The sequence below is a fragment of the Mesocricetus auratus genome, unplaced genomic scaffold, assembly GCF_017639785.1.
Source record: "Mesocricetus auratus isolate SY011 unplaced genomic scaffold, BCM_Maur_2.0 Super-Scaffold_100018, whole genome shotgun sequence".
Classification (NCBI taxonomy): domain Eukaryota; kingdom Metazoa; phylum Chordata; class Mammalia; order Rodentia; family Cricetidae; genus Mesocricetus; species Mesocricetus auratus.
This window is the reverse complement of record NW_024429199.1, coordinates 36,859,027-36,877,476: the sequence shown is the minus strand read 5'-3', so window position 1 is coordinate 36,877,476 and position 18,450 is coordinate 36,859,027. Positions and strand designations below refer to the sequence as shown.

The 18,450-nt window shown below is 43.9% G+C and overlaps 1 protein-coding gene across 4 annotated transcripts in view; it reads right to left on the bottom strand.

Annotated features, from left to right (window-relative positions):
• The window catches only part of Pcmt1 (protein-L-isoaspartate (D-aspartate) O-methyltransferase), a 28,925-nt gene extending 11,534 nt beyond the window's left edge, over positions 1-17,391 (bottom strand). For all 4 annotated transcript variants that reach the window (XM_040758197.1, XM_040758195.1, XM_040758198.1 and 1 more), the window contains exons 1-4: positions 17,142-17,391; positions 7,138-7,242; positions 5,695-5,726; positions 251-355 (exon numbers count right to left, since the gene is read on the bottom strand). In XM_040758197.1, the coding sequence (XP_040614131.1) occupies positions 251-355; positions 5,695-5,726; positions 7,138-7,242; positions 17,142-17,376 (477 nt within the window). In that variant the 5' untranslated portion in view covers positions 17,377-17,391. The remainder of the gene's footprint in view (positions 1-250; positions 356-5,694; positions 5,727-7,137; positions 7,243-17,141) is intronic.
• Positions 17,392-18,450: the final 1,059 nt, after the last annotated feature.

Genomic DNA, 18,450 nt, shown 5'->3' with positions numbered 1-18,450 from the left:
TTTTGTATGTTTGTTTGTTCTGGAACTTACTCTGTAGTCCAGGCTGGTCTTGAACTGAGACATCTGCCTGCCTCTGCCTCCGGGGTACTGGCACTAAAGGTGCATACCACCACCACCACCACTACCACCTGGCTAAAACTAGCGTATTAACAGAACAAAAACAAAAATTAAAACTGCTAGTAAGAAGGAACCACAGCTAAATCACTTAATATATTGCTATTAGGTTCACAAGGAAGATTAAAGTTCTTACCATCCGTGCAAAACATGCGGTGAGGATTCCGCTTCCAGATCCTACATCGAGGGCTTTCGCGCCTTCGTGGAGCTGGTCAAACAGAAGTTCTAGTGCATACGCATGCTGCCAAAAGGAAATTAGCCAAATCGTCATTTCTTCTTCAAGTCCACACACCACTTCCATAAGCAGTTGTTAACTTTCTACCCAAGTTTCTATTTATCATCTATAAAGACACGGGAGCTTTCTACCACTACAGTGATTACCTAAGAGAGTTCTGTTGCAATAGACCTCCTACATTTATAGTTTTCCTGTAACTTTAGATGACTGCTATATAAATTAAAATTCAAAGTCAAAAGACTGAAAAAAGGGATTTTCAGGAAAAAGCCCTCAACCCCTTCCCAACTGTCCAGTTTTGTTCCCTGGAGACAACCAACATTGGCAGTTTCTTGTAATTTTTCTGGAAAAATATTCATTCCGTGCATGAACAAGCAAATATTATTTTGCTTTTGAAGGAAAATTCAATACTTAAAGAGCATGTTCTTTTTATAGCTTAGACTATATTCAGGTATTAATGCATTATAACAAATATCAATACTGAAGAGATTTTAGTTGCAATCGTCTATAGCAAAAAAATGTAATGATGCCATCAGACTTGGCTGTAATATAACACGCTTTATAAACTTCATATAAAGTGCTGGTTATGGTGTTGCATGCCTTTAATCCTAGCATTCAGGAGGCAGAATGCCAACCTAGTTTACATAGTGAGTTCCAGGCCAGGCTAGCCAGGGCTACCTGGCAAAACCCTGTTTCTGGAACCACACCTCCAAAATGGTCTGATGACCTGGGACAGATGTGTGAAGTTGGCCAAACAAAGGAACTGTGACCACCTGTTACAAACAAGTGGCCCCTGGACAGCATGGACTGTTTTTATTTATACAATTGCAATGGTTTACATGAACAGTTTTGCAATCAGATTTCTTTCTTTTTTTTTTACAATCAGATTTCTTTAATTTTCTAAAAATGGTTATAGTAATTACCAGTTTATTCCTTTGCTTCTTTTCCCTTCCATCTCCCAACATTCCCACCAGGCAACCATTACCCATTTGATCTCTAGCTCTAATGTTAGAAGCATAAGCAATGTTGCAAGCTACAAAGGAAGCTTCCTAACTAGGCACACCTACAGGTGAACAGTGTGCCCAGTTGGCAGCATTTGCGGCTAAAGTGTCATGCCGGATGAGAGACAATTTTGTCTCTAGTGGTTAATATTTACATTTGGTAGGGTCACCTCACCAGCCGAAGCTGGATCAATTCATTCTACACTCTGTACCACTCCATCTCCTTTGGGGACATACCAGGTTTTTCCTTTTATCCTACAAGCAACATAACTTAGAAACTTACTCTTAACAGTTGGCATTGTTTATATCTTGTTCTCATGTTCTCTTCTCAACTTCTCAGGGTACTGGCAGCTGTGAGAGAACTGTGGGATTCTATGTTTCTGCTTCAATCCCTGCCTCTAGACTGTTCCCATTAACTCTTGGTATCATCTATTTTATTTGCATTTCTCCTACACTCTTGTGGCAAAAATCATTCTATTCTTTCTAGAACAGTTACGCACATTTGTAATGCTAAACTTCATGAAATACTGGGACTCTTTCAGGCTAGTTACAGGGTATGTTGGAAAGACAACATCCAGTTTGTAAAAAACCTGGATTCATTATCACACTTGAAGCATCAGGAGGCTTTAGGGGCTGAATCAGGACACTGTATTTTTAACAACATTCCCTCTGGCTCACTCAGAGGAGAGTCATAAGGGGGATGTTATCCTTTTGCAATAGCTATTTTATCTGAGAAAGTGTAAGTAAAGATAGCCAGCAATATGACTGGCATAGTGAAAGCAAGAGAGCAGGCAGCACATATGTTCCTGGAGTCATGCTCAGAATTATGCAACCAACTGTCTACAGGCTTTGCAAAATGGGTCAGGGTCTCCAGGGCCTTGCTACAAGGAGAGCTTGTTAATGCTATTCTCAGACCCTGTTCCCCAAAGAAGTAACATGGTTCTTAGGTTACCCTACCTCAAAAACAAACAAACAAATCTTCTAAAGAATTATCTGGACGCTTGGTAGTGGCTAATGCCTTTAATCCCTGTACTTACGAGGCAGAGGCAGGAGATCTCTGTGAGTTTAAGGCCAGTCTGGTCTACAAAGCAAGTTCCAGGACAGCCAGGATTGTTACACAGAGAAACCCTAACTCAAACAAAACAAACTAAAAAACAAAAGAAAAAAAAGAATTATCTGTAAGTTAAATTCTTCTTTTTTTTTTTTTTTTTTAAGGTTTTCGAGACAGGGTTTTTCTGTGTAGCTTTGTAGCTTCCTAGAACTAGTTCTTGTAGCCCAGGCTGGTCTTGAACTCATAAATCCTCCTGCCTCTGCCTCCTGAGTGTTGGGATTAAAGGCGGGTGCCACCACTGCCTAGCTGTAAGTTGAATTATTTTTTTATGTTTATTTTTTACTTTTGTAAGTTCAATTCCTAAAAGTAAAGTTAAATGAATAAAATCATGTTTTTGTTATAGTACTGTGGTGGTGTGAAGGATAATGCTCCCAGTTGCTGGAGCTATCTGGGAAGAATCAGGAGGCACAGCCTTGTGAGAGCAGAGCAGCTGTGTCACTAGATAGGCTCTCAAGTTCAAAAGCCCAGGCCATTGCCAGTTAACCCCATCAAGTGCCCCCCTGCCCCCATCATTCTTGTGGCTTAGATGTAAGCTCTCAGCTATGGCTCCAGCACCATCCCTCCCTATACAGTTGTGGCCAAGCTCCCAACTACGAATCATAGACTAACCCTTTGAAACCATGAGCCTCAAAGCAAATGCTTTCCTTTATAAATAGCCTGGGTCGTGGTGCTTTGTCACAGCAATGGAGAAGTAACTAAGGAGCTAGAGAGATGGCTCAGAGCTTGAGCACTTGCTGCTCCTACAGGAGACCTGGGTTCAGTTCCTAGTACCCCACATGGTGGTTCATGGCCGCCTCAGAGTCCAGTTCTGCCCTCAGAGGGTACCAGGTATGCACATAGTACAACTACATGCACACACTTACACATACAATAAAATAAAAAAATATTTTTAAAGTAACTAAGACAAATATGTATTACAGCCATACAGCCTTCCAAACACAATTTTACTGTACACACACACACACACACACACACACACACACACACACACACACTTTCCTTTTTCCAATGTAAAGTATTAAAATTTTTGATCTCCAGCAACCTGACTGATGAAATATGATCCTTTACTAGCACTAATTTGAAATACACTAAATTTCCATGAAGATGATGTTTCCTTTATTTATTAGTCAATAATACTGTATTTCTTTCACAAAAAAAAATATCAATCTTGTCCTTTATTTTTCTGTGGGACTTACTGGTCTTTTACTAATTAATTTCAAGGATACACATAAAAACATGTATTTGTTATATTTATTGAAATTCTTCCTATTTTGTCATATGTATTGTAAATATTTCTCAGTTTTTCTCCTTTTAGCTTAGTTTCTAACATTTTCTCTACAACCTTCCCCCCTTTTTTGAGTTAGTCATGCTACACAGTTCAGGATGACCTTGTGTAGTGATTTGAAGGAAAATGGTCCCCAAAAGAAGTGGCACTATGAGGAGGTATAGAGTGGTTGGAGTAGGTGTGGTCTTGTTGAAGGAAGTGACTTTGAGGTCTCATATGCTCAAGCCACACTCAGTGAGGCAGACCACTTCCTGTTGCCTACCTATCAAGATCCAAGAATTTGCCAGTACCGTGCCTGCCTGCATGTCACCATACTTCCAGCTGTCATGTTCCCCACCATGGTGATAATGGACCGAAACTCTGACACCCCATTAAAGGTTTTCTTTGTAAGAGTTGCCATGGACTAGATGGTGGTGACTCAAGCTTTTAGTCCCAGGACTGGGGAGGCAGAGACAGGAACTCTGTGAGTTCCAGGTCAGCCTGGTCTACAGTGTGAGTTTCAGAACAGCCAGGGCTACACAGAGAAATCCTGTCTCAAAAAAACAAACAAAAAAACCCAACAACAACAACAAAAGAGTTGCCATGGTCATGGTGTTTCTTCACTGCAATAGAAACTCTAAGATACCTTGTCACTATGTGGCAAAGGCTGGCTTCAAACTTAATCCTCCTGCCTCAACCTCCCAAGGGCATGGACTACCATATCCAACTCTAAAAGCTCTATACTCTTGAATTACAAGACATATTTAGGGTAGGCAAGATGGCTCAGCAGGTAAAGGAGCTTGCTGCCAAGCCTGACAGCCTTAATTCAATCCCCAAAACCTACATGGTGGAAAGACAGATAAGATCTATGAAAGTTGTCCTTGACCCCTCCCAACATGCCCTTCCACACACCGAAGAGAAATAATGCAATAAAAATTTTTATAAAGATATATAATTTTGTTTGTCTTCTGTATTTTTGTAATGTTTATATTCAATTTTTATAAGTATTTTCCTTCTAGTATTTTCAGTACAGTATAAATACATACGTATTACCAGAATTTATTTAGGAATAAACTTACACATGAGCTTTTCCTACCCAAATACTTGAAAAGAATCAAAATGCTACTATTTTCTTTACCAAAATCCAATGTAGTACCAATCCAAGAAACTGATATATAAAACCCAACAAAATTTTCAACAGATCAAAAACACCAGATCTTAAACAGGTCTTTCCAAAGTCAAGTGTCTTTACACCTGCTGTCCATCACTCCTCCCTAAAGACTTCCAAATCAACGGTGAAACTGGAGATCCCCACACGATGGTGCTGTAGCTACTTCCTCTGAGTGGGAACACTCCCTCTGGAGGGGAAGGGAGGGCTCTGAAAGCTCTGGGAAGATCACGAAGGGTTTCTACATGTGGCTTTTGAGCATTACAACCCATCCTGGGGTGGCTCTTGCAGTGACACAGTGGCCTTGGAGTCACCAAGATCCTCTAAGTCTCTACATAAACCCAGTAAGCTCACTGGCTTACCAAGTGGGCTGGCTGAAATTGTTTCTTGGTCTGCTGCCGATGCCCGACTGCAGTGAACAGACATTTGCCCACATCATTCCAGGAAGAACCACACAGGGCAAAGCCTGCGAATCATGGAAAACACTCCCTACTTAGCTTTTTGCTAGGTTCACTTGTTTTGTTATAGGTGCTGACAACAGATACTGAAACCTTTAATAATGGCAGCTTCTAACAAGAAAAGTTCTTCTAAGTACCAAGTATAAAGATGTTCAGCCAGGCATAATAGTACACACCTTTAATCCCAGCCCTTGGGAGTTACAGCAGAGGCAGTTAGCTCTTTGTAAGTTTGAGGCCAGGCTGATACACAGTGAGACACTGTCTCAAAAAAAGAAAGAAAAAAAATGAAGTTTGTCACCCAGGTAAAATGTGACCTGTGATGACCAAGTGAACAAAGTTAACTCACCATGTGAGGAGCGCTGATTGTAGCTTGGAAACCTACAAAACAAGAAGAGGATTGACACACTCAGCTACACACACAAGAAGAGGATTGACACACTCAGCTACACACACAAGCCATCCAATGCATGTAGCTCCTTTTCTAGCAGCCACAGTTTTTCACAATCTTGTTCACTTTTTATGAGCTTAAAGCAAAGCAAAGTTTGTTAGAAAACACATTCCCATCAAAGGCAAACGTGCTCGGCTAGTAAACCAGCCCCTCTACTTCTAAAGATGTCTTCTGAGTGGTTGGCTGACAAAGGAGAGACAGCCCACCAGCACCACCGCTGCTGCTTGAGACAAGGTTTCCCAGAGCCGAGTTGCGTCTGGACCAGCCCTCAACAGCTGATCCTCCTGCCTTCACCTCCCAAAGGTCCAGTTTACAAGCACCTGCCATCGTGCCAGCTTGGGCCCTTTCTCCTTTCTTCCTCTCTGTTTAAAAGGTTCTGAATGAGCCCAGGCAAGCCCTGAGCTCAGCCTCATATTGCCTCAGCCTCCCAAGGAGCTGGGATTACAGGCTTGTACCAGGAAGGGTTTCCATACACTGAGAATTGACAGATTTCTTCTCTCTTATTTTCTTCAGGTTTATGAAAAGAAAAACTTTTGTAAGTATAGTAAGTATGTGATATCTTAGCAGAATTAGTTGCACACTCCGGACAGCACTTTAAAAGTCAGACAACTAGCTCAGAGACTAGTGAAGCACTTCAGGGTGTCCTATACTGCTGTCCAGAGGTTAACTCCTGTCTTGTGTTTGTGTTTAGTCCATGTTTTTCTTCCTTCCGGTGTTAGCGTCTCGAGGGTGATTTACCTGCTTCTGCTTCTGAAGCAATCTTCACTGAGCGGTGGTAGCAGGTGCCTTGGGGTTCAGAAGCTCCCCAGGATCTTCTTGCTGACTGTCACAGTGCTTCAAAAGAAGACATGGCAGATGGCCCACAGAACCCTGAGGCACTTCTAAGCCTCAAAGGCGCCCACTGCCAAGGCTCAGCAGCTCAGCAAAACCTGCTTCAGGACAAGGAGTTAAGTACGGAACTTTCTAGAGACAAAGGAAAGCCACAGCATCGGGGCCAGTGAAGCAGAAAAGTCAATAATGACTGATGTTAAAAATCAATGCTAATAGGCAATTTCAAAATAAGGATCCTCAGTTAAACTCAGCACTTAGTTAGAACTCTTAAGTTTTCATTAAAGTTTTGTTTTTCCTTAAAAAAAAAATTCCCAAACTTCCCGACTCACACAACACATTTTTAAAGACATAGAAAAAGATGCATTTTGTCACAAAGGGTAGGTTAGTATTATAAAATAGAGCTTTCAGTTACTGGGGTTATAATTCATAGCTGTACACTGTTCTTTTCCTACTCATAAAATCACAGAAGAACTGAAGAAAATATAACTTTTCATAACTACTAAAGCTTACCTATTGACTGTGGAGAATCCATGTAAGGGTTAGATTTTGCATAGTGGGAGCGGTCTGTAGACAGCATCACTTCAAATACTTTATCTGTCTTGATGATTCCATTTTCTGAAATGAATGAGACAGGTGTTTTAAGCAGATGTGATATCAGATGCATTTCCGTCTGGCTGCACTGCAGAGTACAGACAAAGCAGGCAAGACCAGAAGTCTGCCATGATGCAGGCACTGGCCACTTGGTGCCAATGACAGCAGTCAGGTGGAGAAAATGAGAAGGGTTTCAGTAATGTATACGGGCTGACTCAATGACAGAACAGGTGAGGTGACAGTCACTTGATGACTGTGGGTCACACAGCAGGAGTATTCAGCAGTCAAGACACCGGAAGCTGAGGTTCAGCAGAGTCCTGGGTTAGAAACTATAAGTAGCTTTTTTTCACCCCCTTCTGAGTGTAGCCATGGCTGACCTGGAACTTGCTCTGTAGACCAGGCTGGCCTAGAACTAACAGAGATCCTCCTGCCTCTGCCTCCTGAGTGCTGGGATCAAAGGCATGCACCACTACTGCTCAGCCTATAAATAGCTCCTCTAAAATGAGACTTCATTTAAAGCATCATGTGTAGCTTAACTATTTATGCAAACTAATGTCATTTACTCATCAACTGTAGAACTTTCAATTTTGGAAAGTCAATGTTGGTTATACAACTGTTTAAAAAAGCCAACACAATAAAACCCTAAACCTGAGATCAAGAAGGGGAGAAACAAAACCAACATAACCTACAGCATCATCCTACCAGAAAGAATACCAAAGAAAAAGGAGGCAAAAGACACACACTAAGCACTGCGAAATCGTTCCCCAAAGAAGCACAGTGTAGGTACTGCGGGAGGCACGGCGCCTTGTGCTCACAGACAGCACCGGGGACCTGGAAGATTAGCACAGTCCTTCCTCCAAGGGAAGGACCCTAACCTGCTAACCTCCCAGAAAGCTGCAGCCACATGCCTTCTCTAGCCTGGTGACTGTCAGTACTCAGGCACCTGTACTGATCTGCCCCTGGAGTTCTAACAGGATCCGCCCTCAGCTGCAGCCACTAAGAGCACCACCAGTGCACATTCACTACCTTTCCTTTTAAAGAGCCCGCCGCCTCCCTTCTTTATCTCTCTCCCCACCTCTGTCTGTCCCTTTCTCTTTCTCTCTCTGCTTCTCTGTCTCCGTGTGTGTGTGTGTGTATGTGTGTGTGTGTGTGTGTGTGTGTGTGTGTGTGTCCGTCTCTCTCCTCTTCTGCCATTCCTGTCCCCAGAGGCTGGTCTCCTCTCCCCTCCCTCCTTTTCCCATTCACTTTCCCCCAATTAAAAAAAAAAAAAACCCTCCACCCAAGCTCTGTCGCATATCTGTCTCTCACATGCCACTTTTTAAAAATGACAACTGTCTGTGTGGCCAGAGACTTTTCTGGCACCTGACCCGCCTCCAGACCCTTAAGGTAAGCCTGCTTTTCTCAGTCAATCTATATAACCTATCAACATGTGTCTAGTGTTTGGAAGATCACAGCACTCGCTTCAACAAACATCTTACAAGTCATTAGGTCTAGAGTTCCAAGACAATTCAATGATAAAAGAAAACTTAAATATGCCTAAGGTGGTGGCACATGCCTTTAACCCTTTAACACTCGAGGGACAAAGGCAGGCAGATCTCTGAGTTCGAGGCCAGCTTGGTATGCAGAGTGAGTTCCAGGACAGCTAAGACTATGCAGAGAACCCCTGTCTCAGGAAAAACAAAAAACAACAACAAAATAAAACCCGCACCTAAGTATAACCTTCATTGAAGAAAAGACGATGAGGAGCCAGAGATGCTTCGGTGGCTCATAGCACTGGCTGCTCTTGCAGAAAACCAGTTCTATTCCTGGCACCCACATGATTGGATTCCATGGGGATCTGATGCCCTCTCCTCACCTCTGTAAGCAGCAGGCATGCACATGGAGTGCATACATGCAGGTAAATACTCAAAATACATCTAAAGTAAAATGTTTAAAAAGAAATATTTGCTATGTCTTCAAAACTTCAGATTTGACAATGGATTCTTAGCACAATAAAGGCATCAAAACTAAAAAGCAATAAATAATTGTTTCAAACGCTTCACAACTGATAGAAGACCACTGATTTGATGGGAAACAATATTTATAATCCACAGGAAGGCAGAGAGAGGTGGATGGATCCCAGTGACTCATTGCCCAGCCGGTCTAGCCCACTTGGTGACTTCTAGGTCAGTAATGGATAGACTCTGTCTCAGAAAAAAGGCGAATAGTATCTAAGGAACACCAAGGGTGGTCCTCTGGTCTCTCTTTAAAGTTGGTGGAACAGACTCACTTTTCAGGATAAACTATACTATCAACTTTAGCAAAACGAATTGCAACTATGTTGCCCTAAGAACAGGTTATCCTCAAACTCAGAGAGATCAGCCTGCCTCTGCTTCCTTAGTGCTGGGATTAAAATCCCAGCCTCTTGTGAAATATTTTTTGTGGGATTTTCCCCCCCTTAAATTGTTTTCTTTTGGGTTTTTTTTTGTTTTTGTTTTTTTTTTTTGTTTTTTTTTTTTTTTTTGGTGTTTCGAGACAGGGTTTCTCTGTGGCTTTGGAGGCTGTCCTGGAACTCGCTTGGTAGTCCAGGCGGGTCTCGAACTCACAGAGATCTGCCTGCCTCTGCCTCCCAAGTGCTGGGATTAAAGGCGTGCGCCACCAACACCCGGCTTAAATTGTTTTCTTTTTGTTTCAGCCCTGCACGGACAGTTTTTGAAATAAAATTTCCACTGTAATGGGTAGGGTCTTACTGACTCCTGAGATGCATACTGTTCTGATGTAAAGCATTTGGTTTAGTTTTAATGGTGTTCTTTTTTTTTTAAAGCAACCTTTGTAGGTATTTCTCTTACAGGTATACTTTTATAGGTATTTCCTCTGGTCAAACTACAAGTTCCTCAAATCATTCTGCTCTGTTCTTTTTCTCCTACATCTTGCTGTAAATTTGGCTAAAAGCTGTTTTTGCTCTGAAATTTCCTATAAAAGATAAACTGGTCTGTTGATTAAGCTCAGGGTCCCAGTCTCAGGGCAAGGGCAAAATGTAGTCTGCTTCCCACAGGTTAACAAGGGTGACTTTAGCCCAACTGCCAATAGAATTGTTTCCATAGGAACCTCATCTGCATAGCATTTACTGTCTGCAATGTAATCAGTAGTCTAGTCCTCTGAGCCTCTACCGGAATCACCTGCTAAACTGTGCTTTCAGCATCTTAAGCTTTTTCTAGTTTGCTTCTTCCATCTTTTCCAGTTCTTCCCATGAGCAAGTTTCCAGGACTGTATTGCATTACTTCAGGCAGAGCTGTAGTCAGTTGCCCTACAGTGAATGCAATACCGTTTTCTAGCTGTAGTCAGTTGCCCTACAGTGAATGCAATACCGTTTTCTATTTGCCAGCTTTCTAGTGTTTCAGTCAGTACCTAAGCTAATTTATGGACAGGTATATTTTGGTTCACAGTGTTTAAGAATTCAATCCACATTTGATTTGCCCTATTGTTTGGACCTGTGGCAAGACCACCCATGGATGGACATCAGTTGGTTCCATTGTACATTGAGGCAGACCTTGGCATTATGGTTATGATCGTTTTCCAGGCACTGAGAATTCCAAGTTATGGTCCTGGAGAAATGACTCGGTAGTTTCTCAGTAGCACTTACTGCTCTTGCAGAGGACAGAGGTGTGGGTCCCAGCCCAGCGGCATCTTACAATGTCTGTAACTCTTGTAACAGAAGATCTTAAACTCTCTTCCAGATTGCATAAGTACAAGGCACACTACGGTGCCCATACATATATGCACACAAAACACTCAGACACTAAATAAATAAGTCTTTTTTAAAGAATTAAAAGTATGTAATGGTAGAGATCTCCTCTAAGAATACAAAAGAAAACTAGGAAGCCAGACAATCTGTGGCAGAGTTGGGGGTCCCTGCAAGGAGACCTCAACTATGTAAAAATAATGAAACTGAGGAAGTGAAGTATAGGCTGCAGTGAAGATTCTGGAAAGTCAGAATTGCTACGAACATGGATCACCTCACCTGCCAAAAACTACAGGCAGTGCATATACTTGCAAGAGGCTGAAAGAGGGAGGAAACAAAAACCTGTAGGTGGGGCTACCCAAATCCTTGGGTGTCCACATCTTGTTAGGAAACTTCCTGAACACCAGATACATTATGTTTGCCCTGCTGGGGCGCTGCCCTTGGGTTTGTCTGATCCCATCCCATCTTTCTGTGCCCCAATTACTCCCTTGGAATGTAAGTATATGCCTTTGCTTGTCCTACTAATGTATTTTAGAAGACCATGACATGCATTTTCAATTTCTGACAAGGAATCACAGCTAAGTTTGCTTTTGGTCTCAGAGACTTTGGACTCTGAGCATTGCCAGAACAGTGAAGATTGGAAACACTAAATGTATTTTGTTTTATGAGGTAGACATGGGCCTTGAGAAGCCAGGGGCAGAATGCCACAGTTTGGGTCCGCAATTTCCCCCAAAATCTTGGTCCCAGCTTGGCAACAGTGGGAAGTGGTTGTAACCTCAGAAGTGGTGATCAGTGGCAAGTCTTCAGGTCATTGGTACTTGAAGAATGGTGGAACCCTGGTCTCTTTCTCTCTCCTCTCTCCCTCTCAAATTCTCTTTCTCTCTCTCCCTGGCTATGAACTGAGGGCTCTATTTGGCCATGAGGTGCTGTCTTAACACAAATCCAAAACAACAGGGCCAAACAGAGGCATGGACTGAGACCCCCCAAAAACAAACCCCAAATAAACCTTTCCTCCTTGTAACTGATTATCAAGGAACCGTTAACAGTACTGGAAGCCCAACATTGACACTACAGCAAAGGGGTGACTAAGAAAGGCATCTGAAGGACTGCTGGGCGTGGGAGGGTGCAATAGAAACTTTTTTTTAATGAGGTACAAGTAAACCTTGGAGAAATGAGGAGGACCAGTGTAGATGTGAATTATACAGATTTCAAACCTGGTAAAACTTTTCTTGCTTATTACAAAGTTTCACCTCAAGGGCTGAGGATGTAGCTCAATGGTAGAGTACTTGCCTAGTATGTGAAAGCCTTGAATTTGAGTCCCAGCACTAAAAGATCAAGGCAGGTGGGGTCTCAATAAAAGAACTACTATCCCATTTTATTAGTTTATAAGAGTTAATAGCCACTTGCATTTCTTCTCAAGTATCAACAAGCAAACAGGATTTTCAACTTGTACTTCTTATCCAGAATGATAAATGAGGTAGATTCAGGACACACTGAGGATATAGTCTGGAAGATACTGGATGTAAAACTGCACTCTAATCAAAGCTTATGTAACAGCAAGCAAGACAAAGTGTGTTATCTAAGTGCCAGATGCTATTCAAACCTACACTGTTTTTCTCTGTACCTGTCGGCTTCAGTTGGTCTGTAAAAGTAAACTGTTTCAACATTGCTTCCCAAAGGAGAAGGCTAAGTGTCTTCAGCCGCTTTTCATCTATATATAAAAGTAGGTAAATGGGCAGTTAGGGTTAAAATGTTTACTTCTTTGCCTGGCTCCTGAAACATACATACTCCACAAGTATTATGCAATTGTTAATGTTCTTTTAAAACCACGCAATCTTGGGTTTGGAATGTTCCTCTTAGAACTGGTGTATATTCAAATCTGGCAACACAGTCCTATGTAGGGTCCCTTACAGTGAAGTGGTCAGTCATCCTCTGCTTCAGTACACCCAGTGACAGAAAGTATCATTGTTCAAAACAAACTTTTTTTCTTCTTTTTTGAGACAGGGTTTCTCTGTAGACTAGGTTGGACATGAACTCGAAGATCTGCCTGCCTCTGCCTCTCAAGTGCTGGGATTAATGGCATGTCCTACCAACACCTGGCTTCAAAGCAAACTTTTGATGGTTAGGGTAGCTCTGTTCAGTTCTTCCTTATAACGAGTCCAAATCTACCACCCGCTTTACCCTCTTCTACATATTTCTTCAAGTATTTTATTATTCCCAGCTAATCCCTATGCTAAACTGGACCCTTCAGTTCCATGAAAGTATCATCTAACATGCCAACTCTTTTGCTCTCCATACTCTTGTTTGAGGATCCTTAGTTTACACTGTCACCACTAAAGCACCTCAGTCAGCAAACACAATTACTAGTACAAATACGCATAACAATACAATGTAACTTTCTCTTTCTACAGCTTAATTTCATCTTAAATATCGTGTAAGAGCACAGTAGTACAGCACTTGCTTAGCATGAACGGGGCCCTAGAGTCAACCTTACCCTGGGGATGGGGGTGGGGGATGGACCTGACACTTCAGAAGTACAGACAGGATATTGGAAAAGCAATGTCACTGCCAACTACACAGCAGGTTTGAGGACAATCTAGGCTACATGAGACTGTTTCAAAACACCAAAAAAAAAAAAAACCAATAACAACAACAGAAAGTAAATGTTTTTAGGACCCAACAATTATAAATTATCACAATCTTATATATTCAAATACCAATCAAATCTGTTCTCCCCCCAGCCAAAATTCCTGATCTGCTCCTCTCTCTGCAAAGCCAAACCAAAATAAAATCTGCTGTTTACTCACTTGCTCGCTCGCTCGCTCAGTCAGTCAGTCAGTCAGTCAGTCAGTCACTCCAACTCAGAAAATAGCAAAGCATCCCAGCAGCCAAGCCGACAACTCGGGGGTCATATAGTGGACCTGGCCCCAGTCTTTTCCCACACATATCCAAACCTAGCACTTGCAACTCTGTCTGAGCTGTTCACACCGCAGCTCCATCCTCATGGCTGGTTCACCACTTCACCTTTGCTCAAAGGATATACGAGTGAGGCATCCTCTCCTGCAACTACAAACCACTGCCCCATGCTTTACAAAGGTCAGCCTAGGAGGTACTATTTACTTAGCTGCTTGCTGTAGAAGAAAGCTACAAGAAGGATGTCTATTTGTTTTGCTCTTCCCTTTGTCCCTAGTGATTGGCACATAGAAGGTATCCCAAAGCATGCAGGTTGAAGGATGATCAAGCCCAAAGATTTATGGCTAGCATGGGCAACATAAGGAGACCGCGTCCTGAAACAATTTATAACTAAATGAATAAAGAGGAAGCATGGGGCTCATGAAATGGTTCAGGGTTAAAAGCAATGGCTGTTCTTCTAGAAGAGTCAGGTTCAATTCCCAACATTCCCATGGCAGCTCACAACTGTCTGAAACTCCAGTTCCAGGACTTCGAATATCCTCACACAGACACACAAGCAGGAAAAACTCCAATGCACATAAAATAAAAATAAATTATCAAAAATAAAAATAAAGAGGAAGCACTCAAGTATTCATTGGCTGATTGACAATCATACAAATATTGTATTTGCAAAATGAAACAGGCAAGAATACAAAAAAAACATAGGTAGAAATAACCTATACATTAAGGAATAGCATTGAGGGTTTTTTGTTTTCTTTTTACAAACAAAAACAAGTTGAGCAGAGGTGTTGCTCATCTTGTTTTAAGTGACCAGTGTAGCATTTTAAATGCTAAAAGATAACATTGGGTGGTGGTATACACCTTTCATCTCAGCACTCAGGAAACAGAGGTAGAAAGATCTCTGTGAGTTCGAGGCCAGCCTGGCCTACAAAGCGAGTTCCAGGACAGCCAGAACTGTTATATAGAGAGACCCTGTGTCCAAAATCAAAACAAACAAGCAAACAAAAGAAGGACACTGAAATCCAAACAAGAAGAGAATGCCCCTCTTAAACCAAAGCAAAAGGAAGACTCTGCAAGCCAACAAGGCAGCGCTGGAAGGGGTCCAGTCACAAAAGGATCACTGCCTTCTGGCCGCCCAACATTCTAGGGCTCTGGTGGCAGCCCAATTGCCCTGGCCAGAGTGCCTGCAGGAGGAAAAGTTTGCCACCATCTACCCAGGAGCACTGAGTCAGCCATGAAAGGATTCTAAAAAGCTCAACTACAGACTTTCTAGAGCTTTACTTTAAAATATGTAACTGACAAAGCTGAAACAGTGGCACAATTTAGCTTTGTAATTTTCAGTTCTCTGCCTCTATGTAATCCCTGGGTTTACAGCTGCACTCCAAGCACTCAGGTGGCAGACGCAGGTGGATCTTTGAGTTTGAGGCCTACAAAGCCAGTTCCAGGACAGAGAAAGAAACCCTGTCTCTAAAAAACAAAACAAAAAAATAATTTTGTTGTTGTTGTTGTTAGTTACACAGTCTCCAGTCCCAGTATTTGAACAAGCTCTGCAAATGACCCGGGACTGGAAGGCATGCTCAAGCTTTGGAGAACTGTTCAAACTTACCAAAGAACAGTTACCACAACATAAGCCAATGAATGACAAGAAATGTATCACCAGTCTCAAAGTGTACAAATGATGTTTCAACTATCAAATGGTATTTCTGTCTTCAAATACAAAAGAAAAAGTAAGCACTTTCAATAAATTACAACGTTAAAACTAAGCAAACCATGAACACATTTTTGTAAGAAAAAACAAAAGTAAAACCTAAAACTGTAACCCCGACTTCCAATTTGCTGATCCCTTTACTTCAGTATCAGTATGATCACATTTCTAAGGCTTCAACTAGAAGCTCTTAATTTTGGAGGCTGGCAGGATACTCATGGGAGAGCACTTGTCTAAAAGCCCAGGTTTAAACTCAAGCATCACAAAGCACTAAGTATCTAATTTCCATTTAGCTATTATTTTTATAATGCAATGATGAATATATTAAGTGCCAGACAGTCCCAGTTATTTCTCTCATTCACCCTTTTGTTTCCTACAGAGATTCTGGCATATAATGGACAATGAATTTGCATTCCTGGGGGGAGGGAATAAGTACTGACTCTGAGAAATTATTATTTTTTTTATGGTTCCACCCCTCGAGGTGAGCATGAGTAGTTAAAAGGTAGGACAAATACATGAAAGGCTTTTCTTTAAAAAAAAAAGTACAGGAAAATTAAGAACATCATCTGGCAGACTATGATTATCATTTCAAAAGAGGTGGCAAAAGGATCTGTGAATTCTGATCGCAGTGAGATTATGAACTTGTAGTTTGCCTTGGTCTCTAAACCAGACGACACTATTTTTTTCAATTTAAAAAGGTACGTGACACAGCACTCATTCTACCCTAAAACTATCATCAAAGGAAGGAATACAATAACAACAGAGAATGCTATTCTTAAAAACAAAACAAAAAACCTTTCCATTCCATACACGCTTTTAAGTACCCAATGGACGGTCCTGAAAAAAAAGCACATTTTATGTACACAATGGTCTGCTGGATTTAGGACTTCCAAAGGCTCCAAACAAAGTCTCTGAGGAGCAGCACGCCCTAACAGACAATTCCCTCGGCCCCCCGCAGAGAGCCCACGCTCGGGACAGCAGCCTGAGGAATGGCTCCCAGCACGCACCCGTAACCGCAGTACCCCGAGCGCCCTCCCCCTCCCCCGGCTGGTATCAGACAGCCGCATCTCCCTCCAAAGGAAAAATCAGAGGGCGGGGGAGGCAGAAGAAAGCTGGCAGGGAATCCACCGGGGAGGGCAGGGAGAGAACCCGCCAGCTGAGTGAGAGTGGTGACCCCTCGGGGTGCCAGCCCCGTCGCCAGGAATACAAGCCCGCACTTCCCCATCGCGAAGTCACGCCCCTCGCCGGGCGGAGGGCAAACTCCGGCGACAGCCCCGCCACCTGTGCCGCAGCCGCACCCCGTCCCCGCAAGCCCGCCAGGAGGCCACTGCCCCGTCCCACCCGCAGCAGCCCCCGTTTGGCTTCTCTCCCCTCGCCGTCCACGGCGGCGCCGAGTGACAGGTCCCGGGGGAGGAGACCGCACACGTACGCCGGCCGGGACTCCCGGTGCAACCGCTCACAGACGCCCTCCAGCAGGCGCAGGGGTGCAGACCGAACGTTCCGGACGGTCAGGGGGGGTGGGGGGACACAGCGTCCAGGCCCGGCCCTTCTCCGTGGCCCACGCCGGGCGGGGGTGGCACTTACTGCGGAGGTTGTGGATTAGCTCCGAGTGGCTGGCGCCGCCGGATTTCCAGGCCATCGCGAAGCACACCCGGAGCAGGTACAGGACCACCTTCAGCGCGGCGACGGTCCCCAGCAGTTTCCCCAGGAGTGAGACCACCTCCCACACGGTCACCGCCCCGCTGCTGTCCCCGCTCGAGCGGCCGCTGTTACTGCCGTCGCTGCCGCTGCCGCTGCCGCCACTGCGCGCTCCCGGCATGCCCCGCGGCACGCATGCGCTCTGTGACGCCGCGCAGCCCGGGGTGCGGCCGGGCGGGGCCGGGGGCGGGGGAGCCCTTGGAGAGGGGTAGCCGGTGGGTGGCGGCCAGCGCTCGGTGACCGTGGCGAGGTCGGGCGAGTCAACGCTGCTGGGTTCCCCTTGCCGAGGCTTGCTCCTGCTGCCGGCGGGGTGGCGCCCTGCGCCGTGGGACTCGTTCCTGGCTGCGGCTCCCGCTGACCCAGCTCGGCGGCGGGGTGGCGGGTCCGACGTGTGCCGCCGCTTCGGGCTCCGCAGTCGCCGCTCGGTCAGCTGTTGCGAGCGGCGGGTCTGCTCCTATGGCTGTCCAGATTGCTAGATAGTGGGCCAACTCCGTCCTGCCTCATCCAACCCTGTGCACTAACATTTAGGCTGGTAGAGTCAAGGCTTCTGGTGATGGGGCCAGAATTATCATTTTAACAGAGCCCAAGGGCAGAGGCCCTCTCCAGCCCCAAGTCACAAGGACGGTGCTGGTGAGGCAGAGGCTGGTTTGTTTTCAGCTCCGAAAGCGCAAAATCAAGGTGGGAGAATATCGTGACCCAGGCTTGGGGGCAGGGATGTTTTTCTGGTTCGAAACAAGACTAGCAGAAAGTTAAAATTGGTTACAAAACACTACAGTATCCTATAGTGAAAGTGTTCTTCCTACCCAAGTGTGAGTTTCAACTGACCAAGCCTCACAAATGACACCCTTAGGCTGGACCCTAATTTTATTCTTTGCATCTCTGCTAGGTTTTGAGAAGTTGACAGAAAATACTGCTAACTAAAACTGAGACATAGCCATCACTCCTGTAAACTTTCAGGAAGTAAATATTGTTAAGACATCGGTGCTGTGCTGTGCCGTCAGGAGCAATTTCCAAATTACTGTTCTTACCAAACTTCGTCAAATGCAACACTTACCCTGCTTACCATCTGAAATGTTCATAATTTTTATGGATCCTGTAACTATGTCAGTGTTCTTCAATGTTAAGAATAAAGCAATGAGTCTTCGTTTTTTTTCCTATCCAGTACCATCTTCCTGTCTGAGTAAAAGTTCAGTCT